Source organism: Somniosus microcephalus, chromosome 9 (assembly GCF_052327205.1).
Source record: "Somniosus microcephalus isolate GS21.2 chromosome 9, FLI_Smic_1.0, whole genome shotgun sequence".
Classification (NCBI taxonomy): domain Eukaryota; kingdom Metazoa; phylum Chordata; class Chondrichthyes; order Squaliformes; family Somniosidae; genus Somniosus; species Somniosus microcephalus.
The window spans coordinates 70,285,506-70,312,411 of NC_140995.1; the positions used below are offsets into that span (position 1 = coordinate 70,285,506).

Consider the following 26,906-nt stretch of genomic DNA (forward strand, 5'->3'; position numbering starts at 1 on the left):
ATTCCAAACCCTCTGGGTGAAATTTCTTCCAACTATCCCTTTCATTCTTCTTGTGATAATCCTCAGCCTGCACTCCATCATGGGATCAATGGGGGAGGCAGGGAAGGGATATTAAAATAGCAGGTTAGAGGATTTCGCTCCACTCAACTCCATGTGTTCCCTTACTTTGATAAAGGAATGATGACACCTGCAGGGGAATCTGTAGTAGTGCAGATCAATTTAAAAGAATGGCAGCTTTGAGTTTGTTTATAAACTGAGCATGCTAACATCATTGGAGGTTCAGCAAGCACTTCAGTTGTACTACATCTACCGTATCTGCTCCACCACCAAGAGCACATACTTCCACCTCTCCGCCCCGCCTCAGCTCATCGGCTGCCTTCGTTACCTGTAGACAACGCACTCCTGACCAGCCTCGCATCGTCCACCTTCCATAAACTTAAGTTCATGAAAAACTCAACTGCCCCTCTCTTAACACGCACCAAATCCCATTCTCCCATCACCCCGTGCTCGCTGACCTACATTGGCTCCAGGTCCAGCAATACCTCAAATTTAAAATTCTAATCCTGGTGTTCAAATCGCTCCAGGCCTCGCCCCTCCCTATCTCTGTAACCTCCTACAGCCCGCCAAGATCTCCACTCGCCAATTCTGGCCTCTTGCGCATCCCCGATTTCCAAGGCCCCACCATTGGCAGCCATGCCTTCAGCTGCCTAGGCCCTAAGCTCTGGAATTCCCTCCCTAAACCTCTCAACCACTCTCCTCCTTTAAGACACTTCTTAAAACCAACCTCCACTTGTCCTAATATCTCTATGCGGCTCAGTGTCAATTTTTGTTTGATGACGCTCCTGTGAAGCGCCTTGGGACATTTTACTACATTGAAGGTGCAAGATGTTGTTGTTCAATCCAACTGTTGGGCCGTTGCCTCTGCTGTTTAAGAAGAGTGCAATGCTACTTGCATCACCAACCTAACTAGTGTCGACATCCTCACGACCCATAGAAGTCCTCTTGTCCGACAGGCCTCTTCAGCTCCGCAAAAAATATCACGAACCTCACAACTTTCAGACGTCGAATTAAAACTTTTATTTATCAATATATTAGACATGAAAAACAAACAGATCAAAATAAATTGCTCATGCATGTGGATACAAAAAATAAAAATAAAAAAAAGTGCCAAAAATACAATAATTGGGACACTTTACTTTTCCCTATACCAGTTTCAGCTGTACCAGGGCGCTGGAACGACAACACTGCTAAAATAAAACAAACAGAATTGCTGCCTACTCCTGAACGTCATGCTCATATTTAAACTTTCTACTCACATCAAGTTGAATGCAACGATGTACAAATCTGTTAAAAGGTTGTCAAAAAGTTATCAAAGTTAGAAAGAGTCCACACACGTCAGTTAATTGTTTTGTGCTAGTTAACGATCAGGTTGACAAGAATTTCGGCAGTGTAGGTTCGCTGTATGCTAGTTTACCGCTAGAAAGTTTGAAATGGAAGAGAGTTATAGTTTCAAAGCACAGATTAAACTGAATAGTGAAAGTACAGGTATTTACCTTCAGGCTGTTTAATATTTCAGTGCTCTCTGAATTCTAGGACACTTATTCCAGCTCTGCATCTGCAGTCACTGCCTTTCGCCATGGGTCCTGCATTTGGACAGTCTGCAGCACAAGAGCTTCCAATGGTTACAAAAAAAGCCCCTCCGATATGGTTTGGTGTGGAGTGTCTCAGGAAAAGGAGCAACCGTGCACCATATAACTAAAGGTACAAGTAGGTGGGTGCACCAGCTCAGCAAGCTGCATGGTTGAGGAAAACTTAACAGCTGTTTTGTGAGGTAGAGTTGATACAAAGATAGCTTACAAACCTGTAAACCTACTCCAGGAAAATCCCTGCACCTTCTCGTTCAGTTCACACTTAATCCTGATCAGGACCGCACACGCAAATGAAAAGCTTTTGGAATGAACTTTCTTCCACTTGGAAACACTGGTATCGCAAGATGTGGGCAAAAGGTGGCTCTGGCTCCCAATAATGTTATAATAGAGTAACACCAGGGATGTTCTCAAAAATGCATTTGCTAACCGGTTCCCATTCTTTTAACAGAGTGACTGCTGCCAACGACTGGAAGCTGCACAGAAGCGCTCTGCGCATAAATCTGTGGAGCTCTGGGTTGGTTTAATAATGTATATAATAATATGGCGGATTGGTTTAAGTATTAATGTATAATAATGTCGTGGAGGGAGGGTTGTGGAGATTTATTTGTTTGAAGCACAAGCTCCGTGTGAAGGGAAAGGAGAAGAAAATGAATAAAAATGGATGTTTTCTGAGTTTTGCTGGGGCAGGTTTTCTTTTCCTGACACGGCTCTATTCGGCACTATTGATCTCTTTTCCCCACCCCTCCTTTCTCTCTGGAAGAGTTTTCTTTGCGATGGTGACAATATTTTCTTTTCAATTAGCGAATAACCGAAGAGACACAAACTGTGCATGCACAACTACTTCATTTCATTGGCAGCGGTCTCTTCCTTCCTTTAAATGGTCCAAATCCAGGTCACTGTAAACCATCAGGGAACAGCTCTATCCATTTGTACATTTTAGGCTCCATGGTAATGCCTTTTTTGAAAAAAGACTTGTATTTATAATGTGCCTTTCATAACCTCAGGACTTCCCAAAGCACTTTAGTCAATTAAGTGCTTTCTGAAGTGTAGGCACTGTTGTAATGTAGGAAATTATTTTTGTATTGTTAACAAAAAGTGTGACGGCTGGAGCATGACATCCTATTTTGATATTACTGGTGAACCTCCTGTGATGCTGCTCACAGTTAAGACAGAGCATGTGGGCTTTTGCAAGGTCAGGGACATTGTACAACATGACCTTCAAGGCTAAACAAGAGAGTTGCTCGCAAGTAAATACTGGCTTCGTACGGGGGTCAAGAAAGACTGTTGCTGTTTTTAAAAAAAAAACAAACAAACTGGGTGATTTAATGCAGAGGTTGATTAAGGGACACAGACAGACAGTCTGGCTCTGGTATTTTATGTTCCTGGAGTGTTCTTTTTGATATACTTTTTTCCTGAGGTGTGACAGAATGTTGAGTGTGACATGGAAGCGTGATGGGCAGGAAATACACACCAGACACGCTTCTTAAAAAATGACTGGCAAATCTTCTGTGGAATTGCTCACAGCGATTCAGAAGGAGGAGAGAATTATACCAAGTATGATGCTTATATTACAGATAGATGTTTAAGGGCAGAGTCTTTGCCTCAATATTGCAAAATCCCTGTTAAGAGCAGTTAACCCACCCCAAGTACAATATTTTCAAAGGGTTCAGTTATATGAAGAGATTTATTCAGAAGCCTAACTGAAGTATCAGTTTTGATCATGCTGAATTTTGTAACAAGAGGCTGTATATTATATAATGGTGGGGAAGCCATGCACTGAATTGGAAGTTCAAATGCAATCATAGTTCACTATTCCTCCAACACATGTATGCTTTTGTACCAAGTCTACCCGACAAACGCTGCACTGAAATAGCGAAAGACTGAAGCAAAATTATTTACTGGTGGACTGGTTAGGAAATCAAGAGACCAGCTACTTGATATTAGGGGAGAAACACTTTTGGAAGTTGGCAAGCACTGCAAATGGTCTTCTTTCAAAATAATCCATTTCCATAAGTGCGCAACCAGCAACTTATTTGGCACTGCTGAACAGATTGAATAATCGGTTATGAATGGATAATGCTGGTGGGCCTTTTAGAGCCCATTAGTAGTCATGGGGAGCAAAGGGACCAAACACAATAGGACAAGCAAATGTACTGCAAACTTAAGGCACGAATCTTCCTACAGTTGTGCTTCTACTGTGTATACGCTGAACAGGAACTGATTTGTTTACACCAGAAACAAAATATACAAATCATGACCTATTTTACCATTGCTAGACCCTAAACTCAACCTTCACCGACTGCCAGCTACGTGGTCCCGGATCCAGTGGCAAAGATTCCCGAAACTCGATTTTAAAAGGATACAGCATGTCACAAAGGATTCAGTTTTGTAAACTATTCCCGTCAGTTTTAGCACTCCTGATTCCACGTTAGAACCTGCGATGAAACAACTTTGGATGCCCCATTGAAGGCCAGAGAAGGTGCTCGTCAGTCGGTGCTGGCAACCGATGTCGCGCTCTCTGATCAAGGTGAGTCCATTACAGCAGTGATCAGAGCCCATGCTGGTTTGACACCTCACGAATTAATGGCAGTGTCTCCATATTCCTCATTCCAGCGCCTGTACCCGTCAAGAGTGTGAGGGCCCACACTGCGCTTGATCTTCTTCCGTGAATCTTCAAAGTCGGTCAGTCGGATCTTTCTCACCTGGACAGGCAGGATAATACAAGGTACAAAGTCACGTCTGGTTACACTCCTTAATCAAACACCACTCCCCACAAATAAAAATCCCTGTCTTTGAAATGCAGCTACAGTGAAGCAGTCTGTGGTGTATAAACAAAGTGGGTTAACACTAGCAATTCTACACATGGGAGTGTTTTAAATATAGAAAAGTGAACCTTACCTCACTAGCAGCCATATTCCTCACTTCTTCTGGCTTGAGCTCTGAAGGAAAAAGAAAACATGTAATTCCTGACAACTCAAAACTTCAAGCCAGAACAGCTGAAACACGCCAGAAACAAACAAACAAGCACACCTCAGCATTTTCTGAGACCAGTAAAAGTGACTATGAAGCTGTCAGATCATAAAAACCTTACTGGTTGAGTAATGTCCTGTAGGGAAGGAAACCTGCCCTCCTGACCCAGTCTGGCCTGTATGTGCCAACATGGTGGACTCTCTAACTGCTCTCTGAAGTAGTGTAGCAAGCCCCTCAGTTGTATCAAATCACGATCACCACCTTCTCAAGGCAACTAAGGATGAGCAATAAATGCCAGTTTTGCCAGTGACGCCCATATTCAGAGAATTAAAAAAAACAAAAAAACAAAGTGAATATTGACACCAGTGTCAGCCAATGAGTTGAAGGCAGGGCAGGACTTGGATCTCCGAAGTCATAGCAGAAACTACAGGATTATTTCTCCAGCAAAATGCAGTGAGTGGGGGATAGTTACATAATACAAACTATGTGCGTAAAATCAATCTCAGTCACTTATAGCAGCTTCTCTAATCCTTCAGTTTAGAAACCCATTTAATACACCGTCGGCTGTCGGAATGGATAGAATAAAGGGCCAGTTAAAAGGTTGCAGACAGTGGACCAATCCCACCAAGCTGAAGTATCGTGGACAATTCTGGGCATCACACTAAGAAAGTCAAGGCCTTTGAGGGTGCAGAGGAGCTTTACTAGAATGGTACCAGGGAACCGGGACTTCAGTTAAGTGGAGAGACTGGAGAAGCTGGGGTCGTTCTCAGAGCAGAGAAGGTTAAGGGCAGATTTAATAGAAGTATTCAAAATCATGAAGGGTTTTGACAAGAGTAAATAAGGAGAAACTGTTTCCAGTGGCAGGAAGGTCAGTAACCAGAGGACACAGATTTAAAGTAATTGGCAAACAAAACGGGGGTGGGGGGCAACTGGTTACAATCTGGAATGCATTGCCTAAAAGGGTGGTGAAAGCAGATTCAATAATATCTTTCCAAAGGGAATTGGATAAAGGGGAAACATCTGCAGGGCTATGGGGGGGGGGGGGGGGGGGGGAAGGTGCAGGGGGACTAATTGGCTAGCTCTACCCAAGAACAGGCACAGGCACGATGAGCCTCCCTCTGTGCTGTATCATTCTATGATTCTATCACATCACCTACCTCGAATTGGACCCAGCGCTGCATCCTTCGCCAGTGCAGTCAGGTCACTCCCCGAATATCCTTCGGTTTGTCTGTAAGGAGGAGCGAGAAGGGAGAAAACATCTCAAGTCTCAGTTTAAAAAAATCATCAAATGCGCACATACATTAAAAGATGGAGCATCCATCAGGAGTATTCAGGGTCTTTTGTATTAAGCAGCAACCAGTAAAGCTGCTCCTGAATAAGGATTCTCATGAGGCCTTTAAAGGAAATGGTACAGTGCTGTGTTCCAGCACAAACTACCAGAGGTCAAGCTATCCCAACAGTATAAAACTATCAGCCTCAATAACACTTCAACCTCAACAAGTTGCATTTTTATATATAAGCACCCAAAGGCACTATACTCAAGGAATGGAACGGCAAGCAAGGGAGTGTTTAGGAGAGGGGAATCGATAGTTTGGGCAAAAGAGATGTGTTGAGAAGGTTGTTAAAGGAGAAAGTGAGGGGGAATTCGAGAGGAAGGCTTAGGTGGCTGGAAGCTCAGGGAATGCACAGGCAAGAGCCAGCGGACCAAAGGGTGCAGGAGAGGAGGTGGAGTAAGATTGCTCAAGTGATCAGCTAGTTAGACGAGTCCTGATGAGGTATAAAGAATGTAAATATAGCTAACGTGGTTTAAGGTTCTGGGGAAACCTGGTGGGCAACTCTTCCACTGATGTTTTCCAACTGTCATAACGTGATGAGTGGGAAACATTATTCCTGTCTGGGTTGGTTGGGGGTGGGGGGGAAAGAAAGGAGAAGGAACCAACTGCTACTTAATGGTCTGTGCAGCCCTTTACAGACAGGAATAAGTGGGTCAACGTTGGAAAACATCAGTGGAAGAGTTGCCCACCAGGTTTCCCCAGAACCTTAAACCACGTTAGCTATACTTACATTCTTTATACCTCATCAGGACTTGTCTAACTAGCTGATCACTTGAGCAATCTTGTCATTGGTTCAGACATTGAAGTTCTCAATGTTCGACCACCTCAATGTGCACATGCCATGCATTACCACACACATCACCTCTGTTCCAGAAAGCAGTCGGGGATTCTATACACTAGATAGGAGACCTTATTGACCCATGGGGAAATCCTGCTAACAGTGCCTCATTAAGGTGGTTCTTCCAGTTGTCTCAGCAAGCTTTGGAGCAGCGCTGTCCAAGCGTTACATAGATTGCACATCCACTAATGAGGCAACACTGCTAAACACAGCCCTTTCCAGACCTCTGGGCCCACAAAATTCAACCTGCACAAAGCAATAATACAAATGGGGACTGAATGGTCTGGTCTTTGAGGGCCAGGGCTCAGGGGTGAGGGGCATGTGGCCCCAGCCTGGATATCCTTGAAAGAAAGGTGTAGACAAGGTTTTACCCATGAGGAATGCATGGGATAGGTTCTGGCTATGAATGTGATTGCAGAACATCATCGCAAGATTCAAGGGCACCCCATTTACACTGCTTCCATCAATTTCAACCTAGTGCCTCTTGCAACTTATTGAAGAAACAAAGCTATGGGTCAAATCTTAGATGGAAGTGCACTCCATCTCCAAGGTCTGTTCTAGGGTATTTGAGAGATTCAGTAAACCCCCTCTCTCTCTCAAAAGGAGGGTATGGCAAGGTTGTCTACTGTTACCTGTCCTATTTGATGTCTTTATCAATGACCATAAAGGATGGCATCAGTGTGTTGGCATTTCTGAAAATACCACAGCCTTCCTTTTTGCAGGCTGCCTCATCTATTGCATTCTACTCACCATTGAGCAATGGGCTAACAGGTGGGATAAGATGGTGGGTGCCCTTAAGTGCGATATGATGGCCTTACATTGCTCAATAGAGGACCACAAAGGTATTGAGTGGAAGATTGGAACAGGAATAGACAATGCAGTTCTTCAAGCCTGTTTCACCATTCAATTAGATCATGGCTCCATTCAGTTCCTCAAACTTGTTACGCCATTCAATTAGATCATGGCTGATCTGTATCTTAACCCCATCTACCCTATACAAGGGGCATCTGTCTCCTTTGTTGGTTGACATTAAGGCCTCCCAGGTACCAAATTGTCAGGCAAGCCCCAATAGAATTTAAGCCTGTGACATACAAGACATGCCCTAACAGTTCTCCTTCATGGCTCAGAACTCCTGGGCGTGCAATGGAAGGGCTTTCTCTGACCGTCAGATTGAGGAACAAGCTGTGGGATGGATCGTGGCATTTTGGAGACATGACTGCAGGGAGGGAGAACTCTGGCCTACACCGACTCACCACTGAGTGTCCCAGAGGAGGATTCAGCCTCATTATGAGCACAGCTCTGCAAAAAGCCAACACAAGGGCCTGGATTAAGCAGTTTGTGAGTAAGCCTGGTACATGACATTGGACCTGGATGGCTAGAACATTAAAGTGCCAGATGAGTTAGTCAATTTTCCAAAGCTCTCTAGATTCAGGAATTGTGTCTTTGGATTGGAAACATGCAAATGTCACTCCATTATACAAGGGAGGGAGGGAGAAACCAGGGAACTACAGGCCCATCAGTTTGACATCAATTGTGGGGAAGTTACTGTGACAGAGTAACCAAGCACTTGGACAAGTATCAGCTGATCAGAGAGTCAGCAATGATTTATGAAGGGTATGTTATGTTTCACTAATGTAGTTACTTTTTTGAGGCGGTCACGAACATGGTGGATAAGGGCATTTGATAAGATTCTGCACAAGAGATTAGCAGCAAAAATGAGATCGCACACAATTGGAGATAACCTTGTGACATGGTTCGCTAATTAGTTGGGAGGTAGGAGATGAGAGAGTAGGGATAACAGGATCGTTCACTGATATTGGCAAATGGTATTCCTCCGGGATCTGTTCTGGGGCCTCAACTTTTCACCATGTATGTTCATGACTTGGATGAAGGAATAAAGTTGTATATCCAAGTTTGTGGATGACACTATATATTGGCCTTGGAAGGGATACAGTGCAAATTCACCAGAATTATACCAATACTTGAGTTAAATTATGACAAAAGGTTGCATACACGTGGCTTGCACTGACTCAAGTTTAGATGGTTGATGTGTCATCTAACCGAGATCAAAGGGATTCAATAGGGTAGATAGAGAACCTATTTCGTCTAGTGGAGGAATTTTACAACAAGGGAGCACAAACTTAAAATTAAAGCCATTTAGGAGTGAAATCAGGATAGCTTGATTTTGAGACTTAATTTCTACAGCACTCATGGGGCTGCCCAAAAAAAAAGCAATCAGACAGAATAAAAATGCCCCAAAAAAATGGCTCATCAGAACTACCCACCTCAACAGTTCAAAAGGTTGGTGAAAGACTTACTTGGCCAGATGATCAAGGTCCTTTCGGCTCAGTGGATTCCTGTGTTTGGCCAAAAGATGTGTAAGCAGCAACGATCGTGTCTAGGGAGGAGTGTGACAGGAGAAAGAGAATGAAAGTTACTCCAAAAAATTCTTCAGAAACTTAACACACCACACTAGATACCACTGCCGTGCCCCTTCAGGTAGGGCATTATTAAGTTGGAGAATTTATATAAAGAACTATGGCTGCCAGGGAGAGATGACTTAAAAAAAATTTAAAAAAAAAAAGTCTTTCTATATACATTGTTTATTGTTTTTCCTAGTCAAGAACAACCAGTTTATGTACTTTTACTCCTTCCCAATGTTCCAGGGCTAGCACAACCTGCTCTTCCCACTTCCTACACAGGCAGACCATCGCAGTCCCCCGAGGGACACAGGAAGACCATCGCAGTCACCCGAGGGACACAGGAAGACCATCGCCGTCACCCGAGGGATACAGGCAGACCATCGCAGTCCCCCGAGGGACACAGGAAGACCATCACAGTCCCCCGAGGGATTAACAATCGTGTACTCTGACAAATACATCATTTAAAACAAGGCTGAAAATTTTCCAATGTAGTTCACATACTTGTTCATTTGGTAGTGAGACGAACACCCTCTTTGTAAAACGCCTGTAGGGGAGAAGAATACAAATGAATGATTTGAACAATTACACTTCTATTGAGTGTATTTCAGAATAGTTTGATGTAACCTTGATAACTGTGCCTTATTTTAAACACAGATTAACAAATAATTTTTAAACTGTTAATTTACCTTCTTTATAAATCGGAGCTTTCATAACCTTAGAATCATAGAATTATACAGCATAAAAGGAGACCATTCGACCCATCATGCCTGTGCCGGCTCTTTAGCACTGGAGTGTCAGCCTAGATTATGGGTTCAAGTCTCTAGATTGGGGCTTGAACCTACAACTGTCTGACTCAGAGGCGAGTGGACTACCAACTGAAGGCAGCAGTTTCAAATACGCACAGTTGAGAAAACTGAACACTACCATTCAATAGTCTGCTTTAACATCAGAACCCAGTGAAGCAGAAAATGCAGCACATTCTTAGGGTTAGACAGTTACCGAATTAATGTCAAAATTGCAGGCCTTTAAGCCAAGTTGCTGCAGCAGAAGCTCTTTACAAAAAAAGCTTTGTTTTCCAGAATAAAAGGTCAGGGATGCTCAAACACCTGCCAATACACTGGCAGTCCGGTTAAAGTGCAACTTTTCCCCCCAGTTCCAAGGGTCACTCACCAATATTCAGTCGGCAAGTTCCCAATGGTCACATTCTGCCAAATCAAAACAAGAGGCTGGTGTCGGGAGCAGCGAGACCAGAGACCCAGTGAGTATTTAAACTCACTTTCACGGGCTTTCTTCCACAGGCTGGTGTCGGGAGTAGCGAGACCAATCTCAGACTGGCGGCGGCGTTCCAGGGCCACGTCACGATTCAAAACATGACGCGGGCAGGGGGGAGCAGCTGATTGGGTGAGTACGGCCAGGGAGTATTTATACTACTCTGTAGTTTGACAGTTAAGGTTCATAGTTTATAAAGTTTAGAAGGTCTTCATTTTTTTGTGGTTATAGTTTCCAGTGCTAGTAACCAAGGGTCCTTGAGTATATCATTTAATTGTAGCGTAATTGGTGGTATTGATTTGATTGAAGTTACTTTAAATTAATTGAAGGGCAAGTCATGGCAGGACAGCTCAGTGCCGTTGTATGCTCCTCCTGCACTATGTGGGAAATCAGGGACACTTCCTGTATCCCTGACGACCATGTGTGCGGGAAGTATATCCAGCTGCAGCTACTGGCAGACCGCATTGCGGCGCTGGAGCTGCGAATGGATACATACTGGAACATGCGCGATGCCAAGGACGTCGTGGATAGCACGTTTAGGGAGTTGGTCACACCGTAGGTAAAGGCTGCACAGTCAGGAAGGGAATGGGTGACTGCCAAGCAGAGTAGTAGGTGCAGGCAGATTGAGAGGGGGATGGCCACGGGACCCCTGCACTAACAGATATACCGCTTTGGATATTGTTTGGTTGGGGGGGGGGGGGGGGGGGGGGGGGAGGGGAAAAGAGATGGCTTATCGGTGGAAGACAGCAGCAGCCAACTTCCTGGCACAGTGGGTGGTTCTGCTGCACAAGACAGGAGGAAAAAGAGTGGGAGAGCTATAGTAATAGGGGATTCTATTGTAAGGGGGAATAGATAGGCGTTTCTGCAGCCGCAAACGAGACTCCAGGATGGTATATTGCCTCCCTGGTGCAAGGGTCAAGGATGTCTCACAGCGGCTGCAGAGCATTCTGGAGGGGGAGGGTGAGCAGCCAATTGTCGTGGTGCATATAGGTACCAACGATATAGGTAAAAACTGGGACGAGGTCCTAAAAGCTGAATATAGGAGGTAAATTAAAAAATAGGACCTCAAAAGGTAGTAATCTCAGGATTGCTACCAGTGCCACCTGCTAGTCAGAGTAGAAATAGAAGGATATTTCAGATGAATAGGTGGCTAGAGGAATGGTGCAAGGGGGAGGGATTCAAATTCCCAGGACATTGGAACCGTTTCTGGGGGAGGTGGGACCAGTACAAAATGGGTTAAGGGTTACGGAGAGAAGGCGGGGACGGGATACTGAATTAAAGGATCAGCCATGATCTCATCGAATGGCGGAGCAGGCACGAAGGGCCGAATGGCCTACTCCTGCTCCTATCTTCTATGTATCTATGTAAAATGGACGGTTTGCACCTGGGCAGGACTGGGACCGATGTCCTAGGGGGAGTATTTGCTAGTGTTGTTGGGGAGGGTTTAAACTAAAATGGCAGGGGGTTGGGAATCTGTGCAGGGAGACAGAGGAATGGGGAAACAATGATAGAAGCAAAAGACAGGAAGGAGAAAAGCAAAAAAGTGGCAGGCAGAGAAGTCAAGGGTTTAAATCAAACATGGACACAGTAAATAATAGTTCTAAAAGGTCTAAGAGGGTTAAAAAAACAAGCCTGAAGGCTGTGTGTCTTAATGCGAGGAGCATTCGTAATAAGGTGGATGAATTAGCTGCGCAAATAGATGTAAATGGATATTATATGATTAGGATTACGGAAACATTGCTCCAGGGTGACCAAGGCTGGGAACTCAACATCCAGGGGTATTCAATATTCAGGAAAGACAGGCAAAAAGGAAAGGGAGGTGGGGTAGCATTGCTGGTTAAAGAGGAGATTAACACAATAGTAAGGAAAGATATTAGCTCTGATGATGTGGAATCTGTATGGGTAGAGCTGAGAAATACCAAGGGGCAGAAAACGTTAGTGGGAGTTGTATACAGACCCCCAAACAGTAATGCAGAGGTTGGGGATGGCATTAAACGGGAAATTAGAGACGCATGCAATAAGGGCACAGCAGTTATGGGTGACTTTAATCTACATATAGATTGGGCTAACCAAATTAGTAACAATACTGTGGAGGAGGAATTCCTGGAGTGTATACAGGATGGTTTCCTGGACCAATATGTTGAGGAACCAACTAGAGATCAGGCCATCTCAGACTGGGTATTATGTAATGAGAAAGAATTCATTAGCAATCTTGTTGTGCGAGGGCCCTTGGGGCGGAGCGATCATAATATGATCGAAATCTTCATTAAGATGGAGAGTTAAGTATTTGACTCAGACTAGGGTCCTGAATTTAAATAAAGGAAACTACGATGGTATGAGGCACGAGTTGGGTAGGATGGATTGGGGAATGTTACTCAAAGGGTTGACGGTGGGTAGGCAATGGCAAACATTCAAAGATCGCATGGATGAACTACAGAATTTGTTCATCCCTGTTTGGCATAAAAATAAAACAAAAAAGGTGACTCAACCGTGGCTAACAAGGGAAATTAGGGATAGCATAAGATCCAAGGAGAGGACATATAAATTGGCCAGAAAAAGCAGCAAACCCGAGGATTGGAGCAGTTTAGGATTCAGCAAAGGAGGACAAAGGGATTAATTAAGAGGGGGAAAATAGAGTATGAGAGTAAGCTTGCAGCGAACATAAAAACCTGACTGCAAATGCTTCTACAAATATATGGAGAGAAAAAGATTGGTGAAGTCAAGCATAGGTCCCTTGCAATCAGAATCAAGGGAATTTATGATGGGGAAAAAAGAAATGGCAGACCAATTAAATACATAGCCTTCACAAAGGAGGACACAAATAAACTCCCAGAGATGTCAGGGAACAGAGTCTAGTGAGAGGAAGGAACTGAATGAAATCAGTATTTGTAGGGAAATGGTGTTAAGGAAATTGACGGGATTGAAAGCCAATAAATCCCCAGGGCCTGATAATCTACATCCTAGGGTACTTAAGGAAGTGGCCCTAGAAATAGTAGATGCATTGCTGGTCATCTTCCAAAATTCTATAGATTCTGGAACAGTTCCCATGGATTGGAGGGTAGCTAATGTTACCCCACTATTCAAAAAAGGTGGTAGAGAGAAAATGGGGAATTATAAGCCCGACATCAGTAGTGGGGAAAATGCTAGAGTCCATTATAAAAGATGTAATAGCAGAGCGCTTGGAAAGCAGTGACAGGATCGGACAAAGTCAACATGGATTTACAAAAGGTAAATCGTGCTTGACTAATCTACTGGAATTTCTTGAGGATGTAACTGGTAGAATAGATAAGGGAGAACCAGTGGATGTGGTGTATTTGGACTTTCAGAAGGCTTTCGATAAGGTCCCGCATAAGAAATTAGCGTGGAAAGTTAAAGCACATGGGATTGGGGGCAAGGTACTGACTTGGATAGAGAACTGGCTGGCAGACAGGAAGCAAAGAGTTGGAATAAACAGCTCTTTTTCCAAGTGGCAGGCAGTGACTAGTGGGGTACTGCAGGGATCGGTCCTAGGACCTCCTCAGCTATTCACAATATATATTAATGATCTAGACGAGGGAACTAGATGTAATATCTCCAAGTTTGCAGACGACACAAAGCTGGGTGGGCGTGTGTGCTGTGAGGAGGATGCCGAGAAACTCCAGTATGATTTGGACAGGTTGGGTGATTGGGCAGATGCAGTATAATGTGGATAAATGCGAGGTTATCCACTTTGGTGGCATCCTTGTGCACAAGTCGCTGAAGGTAAGCATGCAGGTGCAGCAGGCGGTTAAAAAGGCAAATGGTATGTTGGCCTTCGTAGCGAGAGGATTCGAGTACAGGAACAAGGATGTCTTGCTGCAGTTGTACAGGGCCTTGGTGAGACCACACCTGGAGTATTGTGTGCAGTTTTGGTCACCTTATCTGAATAAGGATGTTCTTGCCATGGGGGGAGTGCAGCGAAGATTCACCAGACAGATACCTGGGATGGCAGGAATGACGTATGAGGAGAGATTGGGCTTATACTCGCTGGAGTTTAGAATGAGAGGGGATCTCATTGAAACTTATAAAATTCTAACAGGACTCGACAAACTAGATGCAGGAAGGATGTTCCCGATGGCGGGGGAGTCCAGAACCAGGGGTCACAGTCTAAAGATAAGGGGTAAGCCATTTAGGACACAGATGAGGAGGAATTTCTTCACCCAGAGAGTGGTGAACCTGTGAAATTCTCTACCACAGAAGGCATTTGAGGCCAATTCATTAAATACATTCAAGAAGGAGTTAGATAGATTTCTTAAGGCTCAAGGGATATGGGGAGAAGGCAGGGACAGGGTACTGAGTTTGGATGATCAGCCATGATCTCATTGAATGGCAGAGCAGGCTCGAGGGGCCGAATGACCTACTCCTGCTCCTATCTTCTATATTTCTATGTTTCTAAGACTTCATTACAAAACGGACTCTTCTGCTGCACCAGATTTCCATCCAAACTGGCGGACTGCACATGTAAAACAGAGCAGGACAATCTGCCAGGCACGGCATTCCTAGCCTCAGTGCTATAGAGGCATGGGCTACTCACCTAAGGACAGCATCATCCAGCTCCTGTGGCCTATTTGTTGCTCCCATTACTAAAACTCTATCGTCCCCACTGGACTGTACCTAAAAACAAAAAGGAGAGCTCGTCAATGCATCTCATGTCTAATATACCCAAACTCTTTTTTAAAGGCACGTTAATGTTCATGGCAACATTACATGCAATACTGGAATGTAGTTGGAATTTGCATTATCTTAGGTCATTCCTTCATGTTTTGTTACTAGCTCCCAGCAGCAAACAGTAAAAGGGTCTCATTTCTGCCCATTTTAAGTGTTAGAGGATTTTTTCCAAATTTCCATTTTAAACTGCTCAATGACACCGTGAAAAGTTGAATAGAATGTTAGGAGTTCAAAGTCATTTAACTCCACACAGCACAAGCTATTTGGGAGTGTGGATTAGGCCCAGTAGCCAGGACTCCAAGTGGCTAACAAAACTGCATACCATTTCAGTTTGAGACCAAGGAGTTTGTTTGCCCATTCCATAGAGGAAACTGGATGTAATGTTAGAACGGCTTCCCTTCACCGAGCACAGCGAAGCGTCTAAGCTGAACAGGTCATTTAGGTGCCGTTGCGGTTTCTGATTCACGGTAGCCATTTTGATTGGCAGCTGAATAAGCCACTTCCAAATAGAGCGCGGGGTGGTTTAAAGGTCAAGATGTTGGCTTCCTCCCAATTGGAACAAAGCAGACTGAAGCAAGTTCGAGTTGGAAACACATGTCAAGGAGGCAGAGAGGTCTCACCAGAGAGTATCCCATGGCTGCAATATGAACACCTTTTTCTTGAGAAAGGTTGCTGCTCTGTAAAATGAATTTAGCCTATTAATAGGGGCAGAGCAGTATCTTGTTATTTCCTATGCAACGAGCAGCAGCGTGAAATAGACTGAATTTCGCCGAAAATTATATTCTGTAGTGTGTGTGAAATAAACCAGTGTCTTGGTTTACAATTGACCTCATCGCACTAGTGTGTTTATCAGGCTGCCTTCTGGAAGATGAGAAACATTGAGAGAGATTACAGTATCCTGTACACACAAGGGGGTCTCTTTGGCACATCCTCCAGGTCACACAATCATATGACTGGATATTGGGTAAAGGCAAACTCCTAGTCATGGGGGACATGATGTCCACTTACAGGAGTGTCCAGTGTCTCTGAATCCTAAAGTAAACTAACGCCCGGGCGAAGTACACCAGCGACATCCGTTGTGACTGCAATTTGCGGAGCAATATCCTCCTTGCCCTCAGATATTCAACAATGTCAACCACTCCCCAACTATCTTCCTCCATGGTCCAACTTGGATAGGATTCAAATCCAGCTCCCAGGGTGAAATCAATATTAGAACCCCCATCATGTCATCCCGCCCCTAAAAGTCAACATATTGCAGGATTGTGGCCACCTGTACTCACCCCATCAAATTCTATTAAAAATTCTGTTTTTAAACGTCTGCTTGCATCGTGTTCTCCTTCTCTCCTCTCACAAAGGAGGCTGTCTATTTCATCTGCAAGAAGGATCAACACATTCGTAAATAAGACTAAATCTCACGTCGACTTGGACAGAACTTGTAAAACGCCAGCACTGCACTAACATACAGTGCTTCCAGATATAAACAAACACTAGTAACTATGGCTCACTGAATTTTAGTACCGCACTCACCAATGAAAATGATGGATGGCTGAAGCTCTCTAGCTGCTGAAAAGAGAGCTCTCACTAACTTTTCTCCCTCTCCAACCTAAAACAGAAACAGCGATTAGTTCCTTAGAAAGTGATCCAACAATTCAGCCCTTTTATTGAAATATTAGTAATTTGCCAAAACATCTCCAACATTGAAAGCTGTCTAACATAAACTGCAATTAAACATTCAAGGAAGTGCCTCCAAAGTACCACGTTAAAGAAATTTATATAGCGCCTTTCACGACCAGATGTCCTAAAGCGCTTTACAATGAAGGACTTTTGAAGTGGAGTCACTGTTGTGATGTAGGAAACGCGGCAGCCAATTTGTGCACAGCAAGCTCCCACAAACAGCAATGTGACAATGACCAGATAATCTGTTTATGATGTTGATTGAAGGATAAATATTGGCCAGGACACCGGGGATAACACTCCTGCTCTTCAAAATAGTGCCATGGGATCATTTAAGCCTACCTAAGAGGTTTAACGTCTCATCCGAAAGACGGTACCTCCGACAGTGCAGCGCTCACTCAGTACTGAACTGGAGTGTAAAACTAGATTTGTGCACTCAGGTCTCTGGAGTGGGACTTTGAGAACAAGACTGAGGCATTTTCCTCACCTTCCCACTTTGTTTTGGTCTCTGCCATGCCCGATCCCCAGAGGAGGCATTTTCCTCCCATTCCCCTATTCGCTTTACAAATGGGCATCAAAATGGAACCACTAACCAAAAGTAAAAGAAAGTTTTCTAAAACATGCTCTCACTCAGAGGTCGGCGCAGTTACTCACATATTTGGAGGTTAGACTTGCAGCGCTGATATTGAAAAATGTTGCATTGGATTCAGAGGCCACAGCTTTAGCCTAATTGAAACAGGAGAGGTGATTGAGAAACAGTAAATGCTTAGTACACAATACATTCATCGAGGATGCAAGACATTTTCCCTTAATTGAGATCTCTGACCAAACCTCAAGACCTTTACATGTCAGGCCAACTGCGGCACTCTTACTGCCATCCTAACTGAAAACTTATGAATGGTCAGTAACCTACCATGTGGTACATTAACCCAGCAGGCCATCGGAGCAGCGCCAGTAACGGAGTGTGAACAACTTGAATTTATTTTGCACCTCAAAATGGTTTACAGATTTCTTTGAAGTTTAGTGACTATGCAAGCAAATATGGCAACATGTACACACAGCAAGATCCCACAAACAGTAATATGACAAATGACCAGTTAATCTATTTGTTGTGGTGTTGCTAGAGAGAAATGTTAAGCCAAAACACCAGGAAGCTTTATCTTCAAACAACTTCAATTTAAATAGCACTTTTAACATAGTAAAAAATCCCAAGGCGTTTCACAGAAGCGTAATCAGACAAAAGTTCACTACAAACAGTGCTACGGGATTTTTAACTTCCACCTGAAGGGGGATGGCGCTTCACTAACGTCTCATCTGAAGGGCGGCACCTCAGACAGTGCTGCACTTGCTCAGTGCTGCACTGGAATGTCAGCCTGGATTATATGCTCAAGTCTCTGGAGTGGGGCTTGAACCCACAACCTTCTGACTCCGATGCGAGGGGGCTACCCACTGAGTCAAACTATAACTGAAAACATTGCATGAGGTAAAGTGCTTCACTTCAGGTCACCACCATGCATGTAACCAGAATAAAAGGAGATTCTTCAAACCTAAACACCAAAGACAACTGGAAGTTGTAGTTCAAACGTTCTACAACAGTAAACAGACCACAGGGCTGAAATTGGTCTTCACCAGTAGTATGAACAGGCTCATGGCGAATTGGCAGCCCACTTTACACAGCAGCCATTTTTCTTTTCCATTGAAGTCCGTCACTCGCTACTGGCGAAGACCCTCCATGAGACTGTTCGCTCTACATATCTAACGCAACTCACCTTATCTAGCTCACTTCAGATGTGACCTAAGCTATCCAACATGTAGCTACATGAATGACCCTATAACGTCAATATGCAAGCCTTTCAAGGCAGCACTTCAGCTAAAGTAGCACTCTGTACAATAACTTAATGGAAGGCAATGTATTTAGACAAGAGAACTGGGGTGTGCTCCAGTCTTGTTTTTAAACATTCTGATGAGTGGGGCCTTCATGCAAGGGTTTTAACTGCGATTCTGGTCAAGGCTGTCTGAAATATTTATTGGAAATACCCTAAAAGAAAGTAAGATGAGGAAGGCCACACTCCAGACTAGATCTCGAGATTAGTGTCAGCTATGGCTCAGTGGTCGCACTCTCGCCGCTGAGTCAAAAGGTTCAAGTCCCACGCTAGGAATGTCAGCACAAAATCCAGGCCAACACGCCAATGCAGTACTGAGCAGCGTCCCCACTAAGCTGCGCTGCTGCCTGCATGGCCTGCCTCCCCCACTGCGTGGCCCATTCAAATTTTTGCACATGCACGGTAGATAAAATGGAAAAGCTGGTGAGCAGCCTGCGCAGGACCTGGCAGACGTGGCCATGCAGCTTAGCGGGAACGCTGCATTGTTGGGGGTGCCGTCTTTAGGATGGGACGTTAAACCAAGGCTCAGTCTGCCTAGTCAGGTGGATGTAAAAGATCTGAAGACACTATTTCAAAGATGATATTATCTGGTCATTATCACATTGCTATTTGTGGGAGCTTGCTGTGCGCAAATTAGCTGCTGCATTTTCTGCATTACAACAGTGACTACACTTCAAAAAAAAGTACTTCAATGGCTGTAAAGTGCTTTGGGATCTCCTGAGATCATGAAAGGTGCTGTATAAATGCAAGTCTGTCTTTCTTATTAGCCATCCTTTAATCACTATCCCCAAACAAATCTATCTGCACATTTACTGTACCTTTGTAGATTATAGATGTATATACAAAATTATATCTCGTGTTGTAAACAGTGCTACAGTTAACGAGCATTACTGAAATAAGCTTTTGTAAGGAATGACCTGTTTTAAGTTTAATTCCAGTCTTTGTTTAAGGATTAATGAATAGTTTCCCTCTCCCTCTGCCTTCTATCAGCTTGAGCAGATGTCTCAATCATCCGAGGTTTCCTTACTTTTCATAGACTTTCAGCTGCAGACTTGTGTGTTTGATCTCGGTGTGTGTTTGTAGGTACAGCAGCTGGTGACTACTGATCACACCGACAGACGGGCTTGCCGATTCGGTGCTACCAGAGCCACGGCTGACACTAGACAATGGCGTGAGCCTTTACACTCTGTTCTAGTCCCATATTTTCCAGTCACCAAGTTCACAACCTGCAGTCGCAGCTAGATCAGCAATGAGTAAACGCCACTGTGTGCGCTGCTATTGTTTAAAGGGGACAGTGTACAGTCACTAGAACATAAGAATTCGGAGCAGGAGTAAGGCCATCCGGCCCCTCGAGCCATTCAATAAGGTCATGGCTGATCTTTGCCCTCAACTCCACTTTCCGCCCTGATCTCCATATCCCTCGATTCCAAAAATCTCTCCGCCTTGAATATACCCAACGACTCAGCATCCACAGCCCTTTGGGGTAGAGGATTCCAAAGATTCACAACCTGCTGAGTGAAGAAATTTCTCCTCAGAGTCAGAGTTATACAGCACAAAGAGGCCCTTCGGTCCACCGTGCCCGCGCCGGCCATCAAGCCCTGTCTATTCTAATCCCATTTTCCAGCACTATGGCGTTTCAAGTACTCATCTAAATGCTTCTTGAATGTTAAGAGTTCCTGCCTCTACCACCCTTTCAGGTAGTGAGTTCCAGATTCCAACCACCCGCTGGGTGAAAAAACTTATCCTCACATCCCCTCTAAACCTCCTGCCCCTTACCTTGAAGCTATGTGCCCTGGTTATTGACCCCTCTACTAAGGGGAAAAGTTCCTTTCTATCTACCCTATCTATGCCCCTCATAATTTTGTACACCTCAATCAGGTCCTCCCTCACTCTTCTCTGCTCTAAGGAAAACAACCCCAGCCTGTCCAGTCTCTTCATAGCTGAAGCGCTCCAGCTCAGGTACCATCCTGGTGAATCTCCTCTGCACCCTCTCCAAAGCAATCACATCCTTCCTAGTGTGGTGACCAGAACTGCACACAGTATTCCTGCTGTGGCCTAACTAACGGTTTGTACAGCTCCATCCCTGCTCTTATATTCTATGCCTCGGCTAATGAAGGCAAGTATCCCATATGCCTTTTTAACCACCTTAATCTACCTGCCCTGCTGCCTTCAGGGATCTATGTACATGCACACCAAGGTCCCTCTGATCCTCTGTCCTTCCTAGGATCCTACCATTCATTGTGTATTCCCTTGCCTTGTTAGTCCTCCCAAAATGCATCACTTCACACTTTTCAGGGTTAAATTCCATTTGCCACTGTTCTGCCCATCCCGTCTATGTTGTCCTGTAGCCTGAGGCTTCCCTCCTCGCTATTTACCACTCCACCAATTTTCGTGTCATCTGCGAACTTACTGATCATACCTCCTACATTCATATCTAAATCATTAATATGCACTACAAACAGCAAAGGACCCAGCACCGATCCCTGCAGTACACCACTGGACACAGGCTTCCAGTCACAAAAACAACCTTCGACCATCACCCTCTGCCTCCTCCCACTAAGCCAATTTTGGATCCAATGTGCCAAATTGCCCTGGATCCCATGGCTCTTACCTTTTTTTTTAACCAGTCTCCCATGCAGGACTTTATCAAAAGCCTTACTGAAGTCCATGTAGACTACATCAACTGCACTACCCTCATCCACACACCTGGTCATCCCCTCGAAAAATTCAATCAAATTGGTCAGACATGATCTCCCCTGACAAAGCCATGCTGACTATCCTGGATTAATCCTTGCCTCTCCAAGTGGAGACTAATTCTGTCCCTCAATTTTTTCCAATAATTTCCCTACCACTGCTGTTAGGCTCACTGGCCTGTAATTCCCTGGTTTATCCCTACTACCCTTCTTTAACAATAGTACTACGTTAGCTGTTCTCCAGTCCTCTGGCACCTCCCCTGTGGCCAGAGAGGTTCTGAAAATTTGTATCAGAGCCCCTGCAATCTCCTCCCTTGCCACAGCAGCCTGGGACACATCCCATCAGGGCCGGGGGATTTATCCACTTTTAAGCCCGCTAAAACCGCCTCCCTCTCAATATTAATTTGTTCAAGTATATCACAATCCCTCTGCCTGATTGCTATGCTTACATCACCCTTCTCCAGTGAACACAGATGCAAAATATTCATTTAAAACCTCACCTACATCTTCCTGCTCTACACACAGGTTGCCACTTTGGTCCCTAATGGGCTCTACTCTTTCCGTGGTTATCCACTTGTCCTTAATATACTTATAAAACACCTTGGGATTTTCCTTTATTTTGCCCTCCAGTGTTTTCTCATGCCCCCTCTTCGCTCTCCTAATTTCTTTTTTAAGTACCCCCCTGCACTTTCTACACTCCTCTAGGGTTTCCACTGTTTTTAGTCCTTTATCTCCCAAAAGCCTCCCTTTTTACCTAATCCATTCTTGTATATCCCTCAACATTCAGGGTTCCCTGGACTTGTTGGTCCCACCCTTGCCCTTTACAGGAACATGTTGGTGTTGTACTCTTTCCTTTCTGAAAGACTCCCATTGCTCTGATGTGGATTTTCCTACAAGTAGCTGATCCCAGTCCATTTTGGCCAGATCCTGCCTCCTCATTAAAACTGGCCTTCTCCCAATTTAGAACCTTTATTTCCAGTCCATCCTTGTCCTTTTCCATGACTACCTTAAATCTCACCGAATTATGGTCACGGTCACCAAAATGCTCTCCTACTGACACATCTACCACTTGCCCGGCTACATTCCCTAGAATTAGGTCCAGTACCGCCCCCTCTCATAGGGCTTTCTAAATGCTGGCTCAAAACGCTCTCCTGGATGCACTTTAAGAATTCCGCATCCTCTAAGCTTTTCACACTCTGACTATCCCAGTTAATATTGGGGAAGTTGAAATCCCCTACTATTATTACCCTATTATTTCTACACTTGAGATTTGCCTACATATCTGTTCCTCTATCTCCCCCTGGTGTTCCTCAGCTCAGTCTTAAATGGCCTACTCCTTATCCTGAGACTATGCCCCCTAGCTCTAGACTTTCCAGCCAGGGGAAACAATCTCAGCATCTACCGTCAATCCCCCTCAGAATCTTATATGTTTCAATGAGATCACCTCTCATTCTTCTAAACTCAAGTATAGGCCCAATCTATTCAATTTCTCCTCATAGGACAACTCTCATCCCAAGAATCAATCTAGTGAACCTTCATTGCACTGCCTCCAAGGCAAGTCTGTCCATCCTCAGATAAGACCACCCAAACTGTGCACAGTACTCCAGGTGTGGTCTCACCAAAGCCCTGTACAATTGTAGTAAGACTTCCTTACTCTTGTACTCCAACCCCCTTGCAATAAAGGCCAACATGCTATTTGCCTTGCTAATTGCTCGCTGTACCTGCTGCCGTTTCCTGTATGACACCTACCTCTCTGAACACCAACATTTTATAGTTTCTCACCATTTAAAAAAAATTCTGTTTCTATTCTTCCTACCACGGTGAATAACCTCTTAAATTTGTTTATGGGATCTGGGCGTCGCTGGCAAGGCCAGCATTTATTGCCCATCCCTAGAGAAGGTGGTGGTGAGCCGCCTTCTTGAACCACTGCAGTCCGTGTGGTGATGGTACTCCCACTGAGCTATTAGGGAGGGAGTTCCAGGATTTTGACCCAGTGACGATGAAGGATGGTGTGTGACTTGGAGGGGGAACTTGGAGGTGGTGGTGTTCCCATGCGCCTGCTGCCCTTGTCCTTCTAGGTGGAAGAGGTTGTGGATTTGGGAGGTGCTGTCGAAGAAGCCGTGCCGAGTTGCTGCAGTGCACCTTGTAGAGGGTACACGCTGCAGCCACAGTAGGCTGGTGGTGGAAGGAAGTGAATGTTTCAGGTGGTGGATGGGGTGCCAATCAAGCGGGCTGCCTTGTCCTGGATGGTGTCGAGCTTTGAGTGTTGTTGGAGCTGCACTCATCCAGGCAAGTGGAGAGTATTCCATCACACGCCTTACTTGTGTGGAAAGGCTTTGGGGAGTCAGGAGGTGGGACACATGCCACAGAATACCTAGCCTCCAACCTGCTCTTGTTGCCACAGTATGTGTGGCTGGTCCAGTTAAGTTTCTGGTTAATGGTGACCCCCAGGATGTTGATAGTGGGGGATTCAGCGATGGTAATGCCATTTAATGTATGGGGAGGTGGCTAGACTCTCGCTTATTGGAGATAGTCATTGCCTGGCACTTAAGTGGCAGGTAACATTCGCACCACAGATCAGCCCAAGCCTGAACGTTGTCCAGGTCTTGTTGCATGCGGGCATGGACTGCTTCATTATCGGAGGAGCTGTGAATGGCGCTGAACACTCTGCAGTCATCAGTGAACATCCCCATTTCTGGCCTTATGCTAGAGAGAAGGTCATTGATGAAGCAGCTAAAGATGGTTGGGCCTAGGACACTGCCCTGAGGAACTCTTGCAGCGATGTCCTGGGGCTGTGATGATTGACCTTCAACCACCACAACCATCTTCCTTTGTGCTAGGTATGACTCCAGCCAGTGGAGCGTTTTCCCCCCCGATTCTCATTGACTTCAGTTTCACTAGGGCTCCTTGATGCCAGACTCAGTCAAATGCTGCCTTGATGTCAAGGGCAGTCAGTCAGTCAGTCACTCTCACCTCACCTCTGGAATTCAGCTCCTTTGTCCATGTTTGGACCAAGGCTGTAATGAGATCAGGAGCAGAGTGGTCTTGGCGGAACCCAAACTGGGCATCAGTGAGCAAGTTATTGGTGAGTGAGTGCCGCTTGATAGCACTGTCGATGACACCTTCCATCACTTTGCTGATTGAGAGTAGACTGATGGGGCTGTAATTGGCCGGGTTGGATTTGTCCTTTGTGGACAGGACATACCTGGGCAGTTTTCCACATTGTCAGATAGATGCCAGTGTTGTAGCTGAACTGGAACAGCTTGGCTAGAGGCGCGGCTAGTTCTGCAGCACAAGTCTTCAGCACGATAGCTGGGATGTTGTCGGGGCCCATAGTCTTTGCTGCATCCAGTGCGCTCGGCCGTTTCTTGATATCACGTGGAGTGAATCCAATAGGCTGAAGACTGGCTTCTGTGATGGTGGGGACCCCGGGAGTAGGCCAATATGGAACATCCACTCTGCTCTTCTGGCTGAAGTTGGTTGCAAACGCTTCAGCCTCGTCTTTTGCACTCACGTGCTGGGCTCCACCATCATTTCCCCACATTATACTCCATCTGCCATCTTATTGCCCACTCACTTAACCTGTCTATATCCCTTTGCAGACTCTGTTCTCCTCGCATCTTAATTTTCCACGTAGCTTTGTATCGTTAGCAAACAGATATTTTAGATGAAGGCTAAGTCATTAATATAGATTGTAAATAGCTGAGGCCCAAGCACTGATCCTTGTGGCACCCAACTAGTTACAGCTGGCCAACCTGAAAATGACCAGTTTATCCCTACTCTGTTTTCTGTCTGTTAATCAATCCATGCTACTATATTACCCCCAACCCCATATGCCCTTATCTTACGTAACAACCTTTTATGTGGCACCTTATCGAATGCCATTTGGAAATCCAAATATACTACATCCACTGGTTCCCTTTTATCTACCCTGTTAGTTACATCCTCAAAAAACTAAAATTTGTTAAGCACTATTTCCCTTTCATAAAACCATGTTGACTCTGCCTAATATCATATTCGGATTTTCTAAATGCCCTGTTACTACTTACTTAATAATGGTTTCCAGCATTTTCCTGATGACTGATGTCAGGCTAACTGGCCTATATAGTTCCCAGTTTTCTCTCTCCCTCTTCTTGAATAGCGAGGTTATATTTGCTACCTTCCAATCCACTGGGACCATGCTAGAATCTAGGGAATTTTAGATGACAACCAATGCATCCACTATCTCTGCAGCCACCTCTTTTAGAACCCTAGGATGTAGGCCATCAGGTCCAGGGGATACAATCCTTAGAAACCAAGGCGTGGGACAGTTGGGCTGTATCTTCTGCAGTCACAAACAGCATTTAAATGCAGGCTCGTTAGGATCCAATCAAGACTGTTGAGTGCAAATCGGCAAGCGGTCTGTTGTCAGTGCGATCAATACCTACAAACACACGAGATCAAACACAAAAGTCTGCATGCTACAGCTGAACGTCTACGAAAAGTAAGGAAACTTTGGATGATTGTGAGACTTGCTCAAGCTGATAGAAGGCGGAGGGAGAGGGAAAGTATTCATTAATCCTGAAACAGACTGGAATTAAACTTAAAACAAGTCATTCCTTAAAACAGCTTGTTTCAATAACAATTAAATGTAGCATTCTTCACACACACACACAGTGAATGAGTGTGTGAATGAAGGATGGCCAATAAGAACGAACTTGCATTTACGTAGCGCCTTTCACAACCTCAGGACATACCAAAGCTGACGAAGTACTTTTTGAAGTGTAGTCACTGTTGTAATGCAGGAAACAAGACAACCGATTTGCGCACAGTAAGGTCCCACAAACAGCAATGTGATAATGACCAGATAATGTGTTTCTCTGTTTCTTGAAGGACAAATATTGGCCGGGACACCGGGGAGAACGCCCCTGCTCTTCTTCGAAATAGTGCCACTTTTACGTCCACCTGAGGGGGCTTCAGTTTAACGTCTCATCCGAAAGACGGCACCTCCGACAGTGCAGCACTCCCTTAGCACTGCACTGGAGTGTCGGCCTAGATTATGCGCTCAGGTCTCTGGAGTGGGGCTTGAACCCACAACCTTCCGACTGAAGAGACAAGAGCATTACCCACTGAGCCACAGCTGACACTAATGACTTAGTCCTTAAGAGTTAAATCAAATTAGGGAAAGGATAGTGCATTAGAATGTACAGTTAAGATATGTTGGACATGTCACTGCTCTGGATATATATTAATGTACATTTACAACTTACATACCAGCATTGTCTTCCCGTTCCCCGGTGGGCCAAACAGTAGCAGTCCCCGAGCAGGAGCTCTTAGTCCAGTGAACAACTTAAAGAAAAAGGCGGAGGAGGAAAAATCAGATAACTGACTGCAAATGGAACCATTTTTTACATCCAAGATCTCTAAAAACCAGCAAAAGGTTATTAAAGAACTTGCATTTGTAAAATGTCTTTCATGTGACACAGAAATGACATCCTCGTGACTTTG

At 44.7% G+C, this 26,906-nt stretch overlaps 1 protein-coding gene across 3 annotated transcripts in view; it reads right to left on the minus strand.

Annotated features, from left to right (window-relative positions):
* Positions 1-1,062: 1,062 nt before the first annotated feature.
* Positions 1,063-26,906, minus strand: part of spast (spastin) — a 72,652-nt gene continuing 46,808 nt past the window's right edge. For all 3 annotated transcript variants that reach the window (XM_085996740.1, XM_085996741.1, XM_085996739.1), the window contains 10 exons: positions 26,673-26,747; positions 17,498-17,569; positions 16,697-16,772; positions 16,450-16,541; positions 15,036-15,115; positions 9,716-9,758; positions 9,110-9,189; positions 5,777-5,847; positions 4,548-4,588; positions 1,063-4,351 (listed from right to left, as the gene is read on the minus strand). In XM_085996740.1, the coding sequence (XP_085852866.1) occupies positions 4,223-4,351; positions 4,548-4,588; positions 5,777-5,847; positions 9,110-9,189; positions 9,716-9,758; positions 15,036-15,115; positions 16,450-16,541; positions 16,697-16,772; positions 17,498-17,569; positions 26,673-26,747 (759 nt within the window). In that variant the 3' untranslated portion in view covers positions 1,063-4,222. The remainder of the gene's footprint in view (positions 4,352-4,547; positions 4,589-5,776; positions 5,848-9,109; positions 9,190-9,715; positions 9,759-15,035; positions 15,116-16,449; positions 16,542-16,696; positions 16,773-17,497; positions 17,570-26,672; positions 26,748-26,906) is intronic.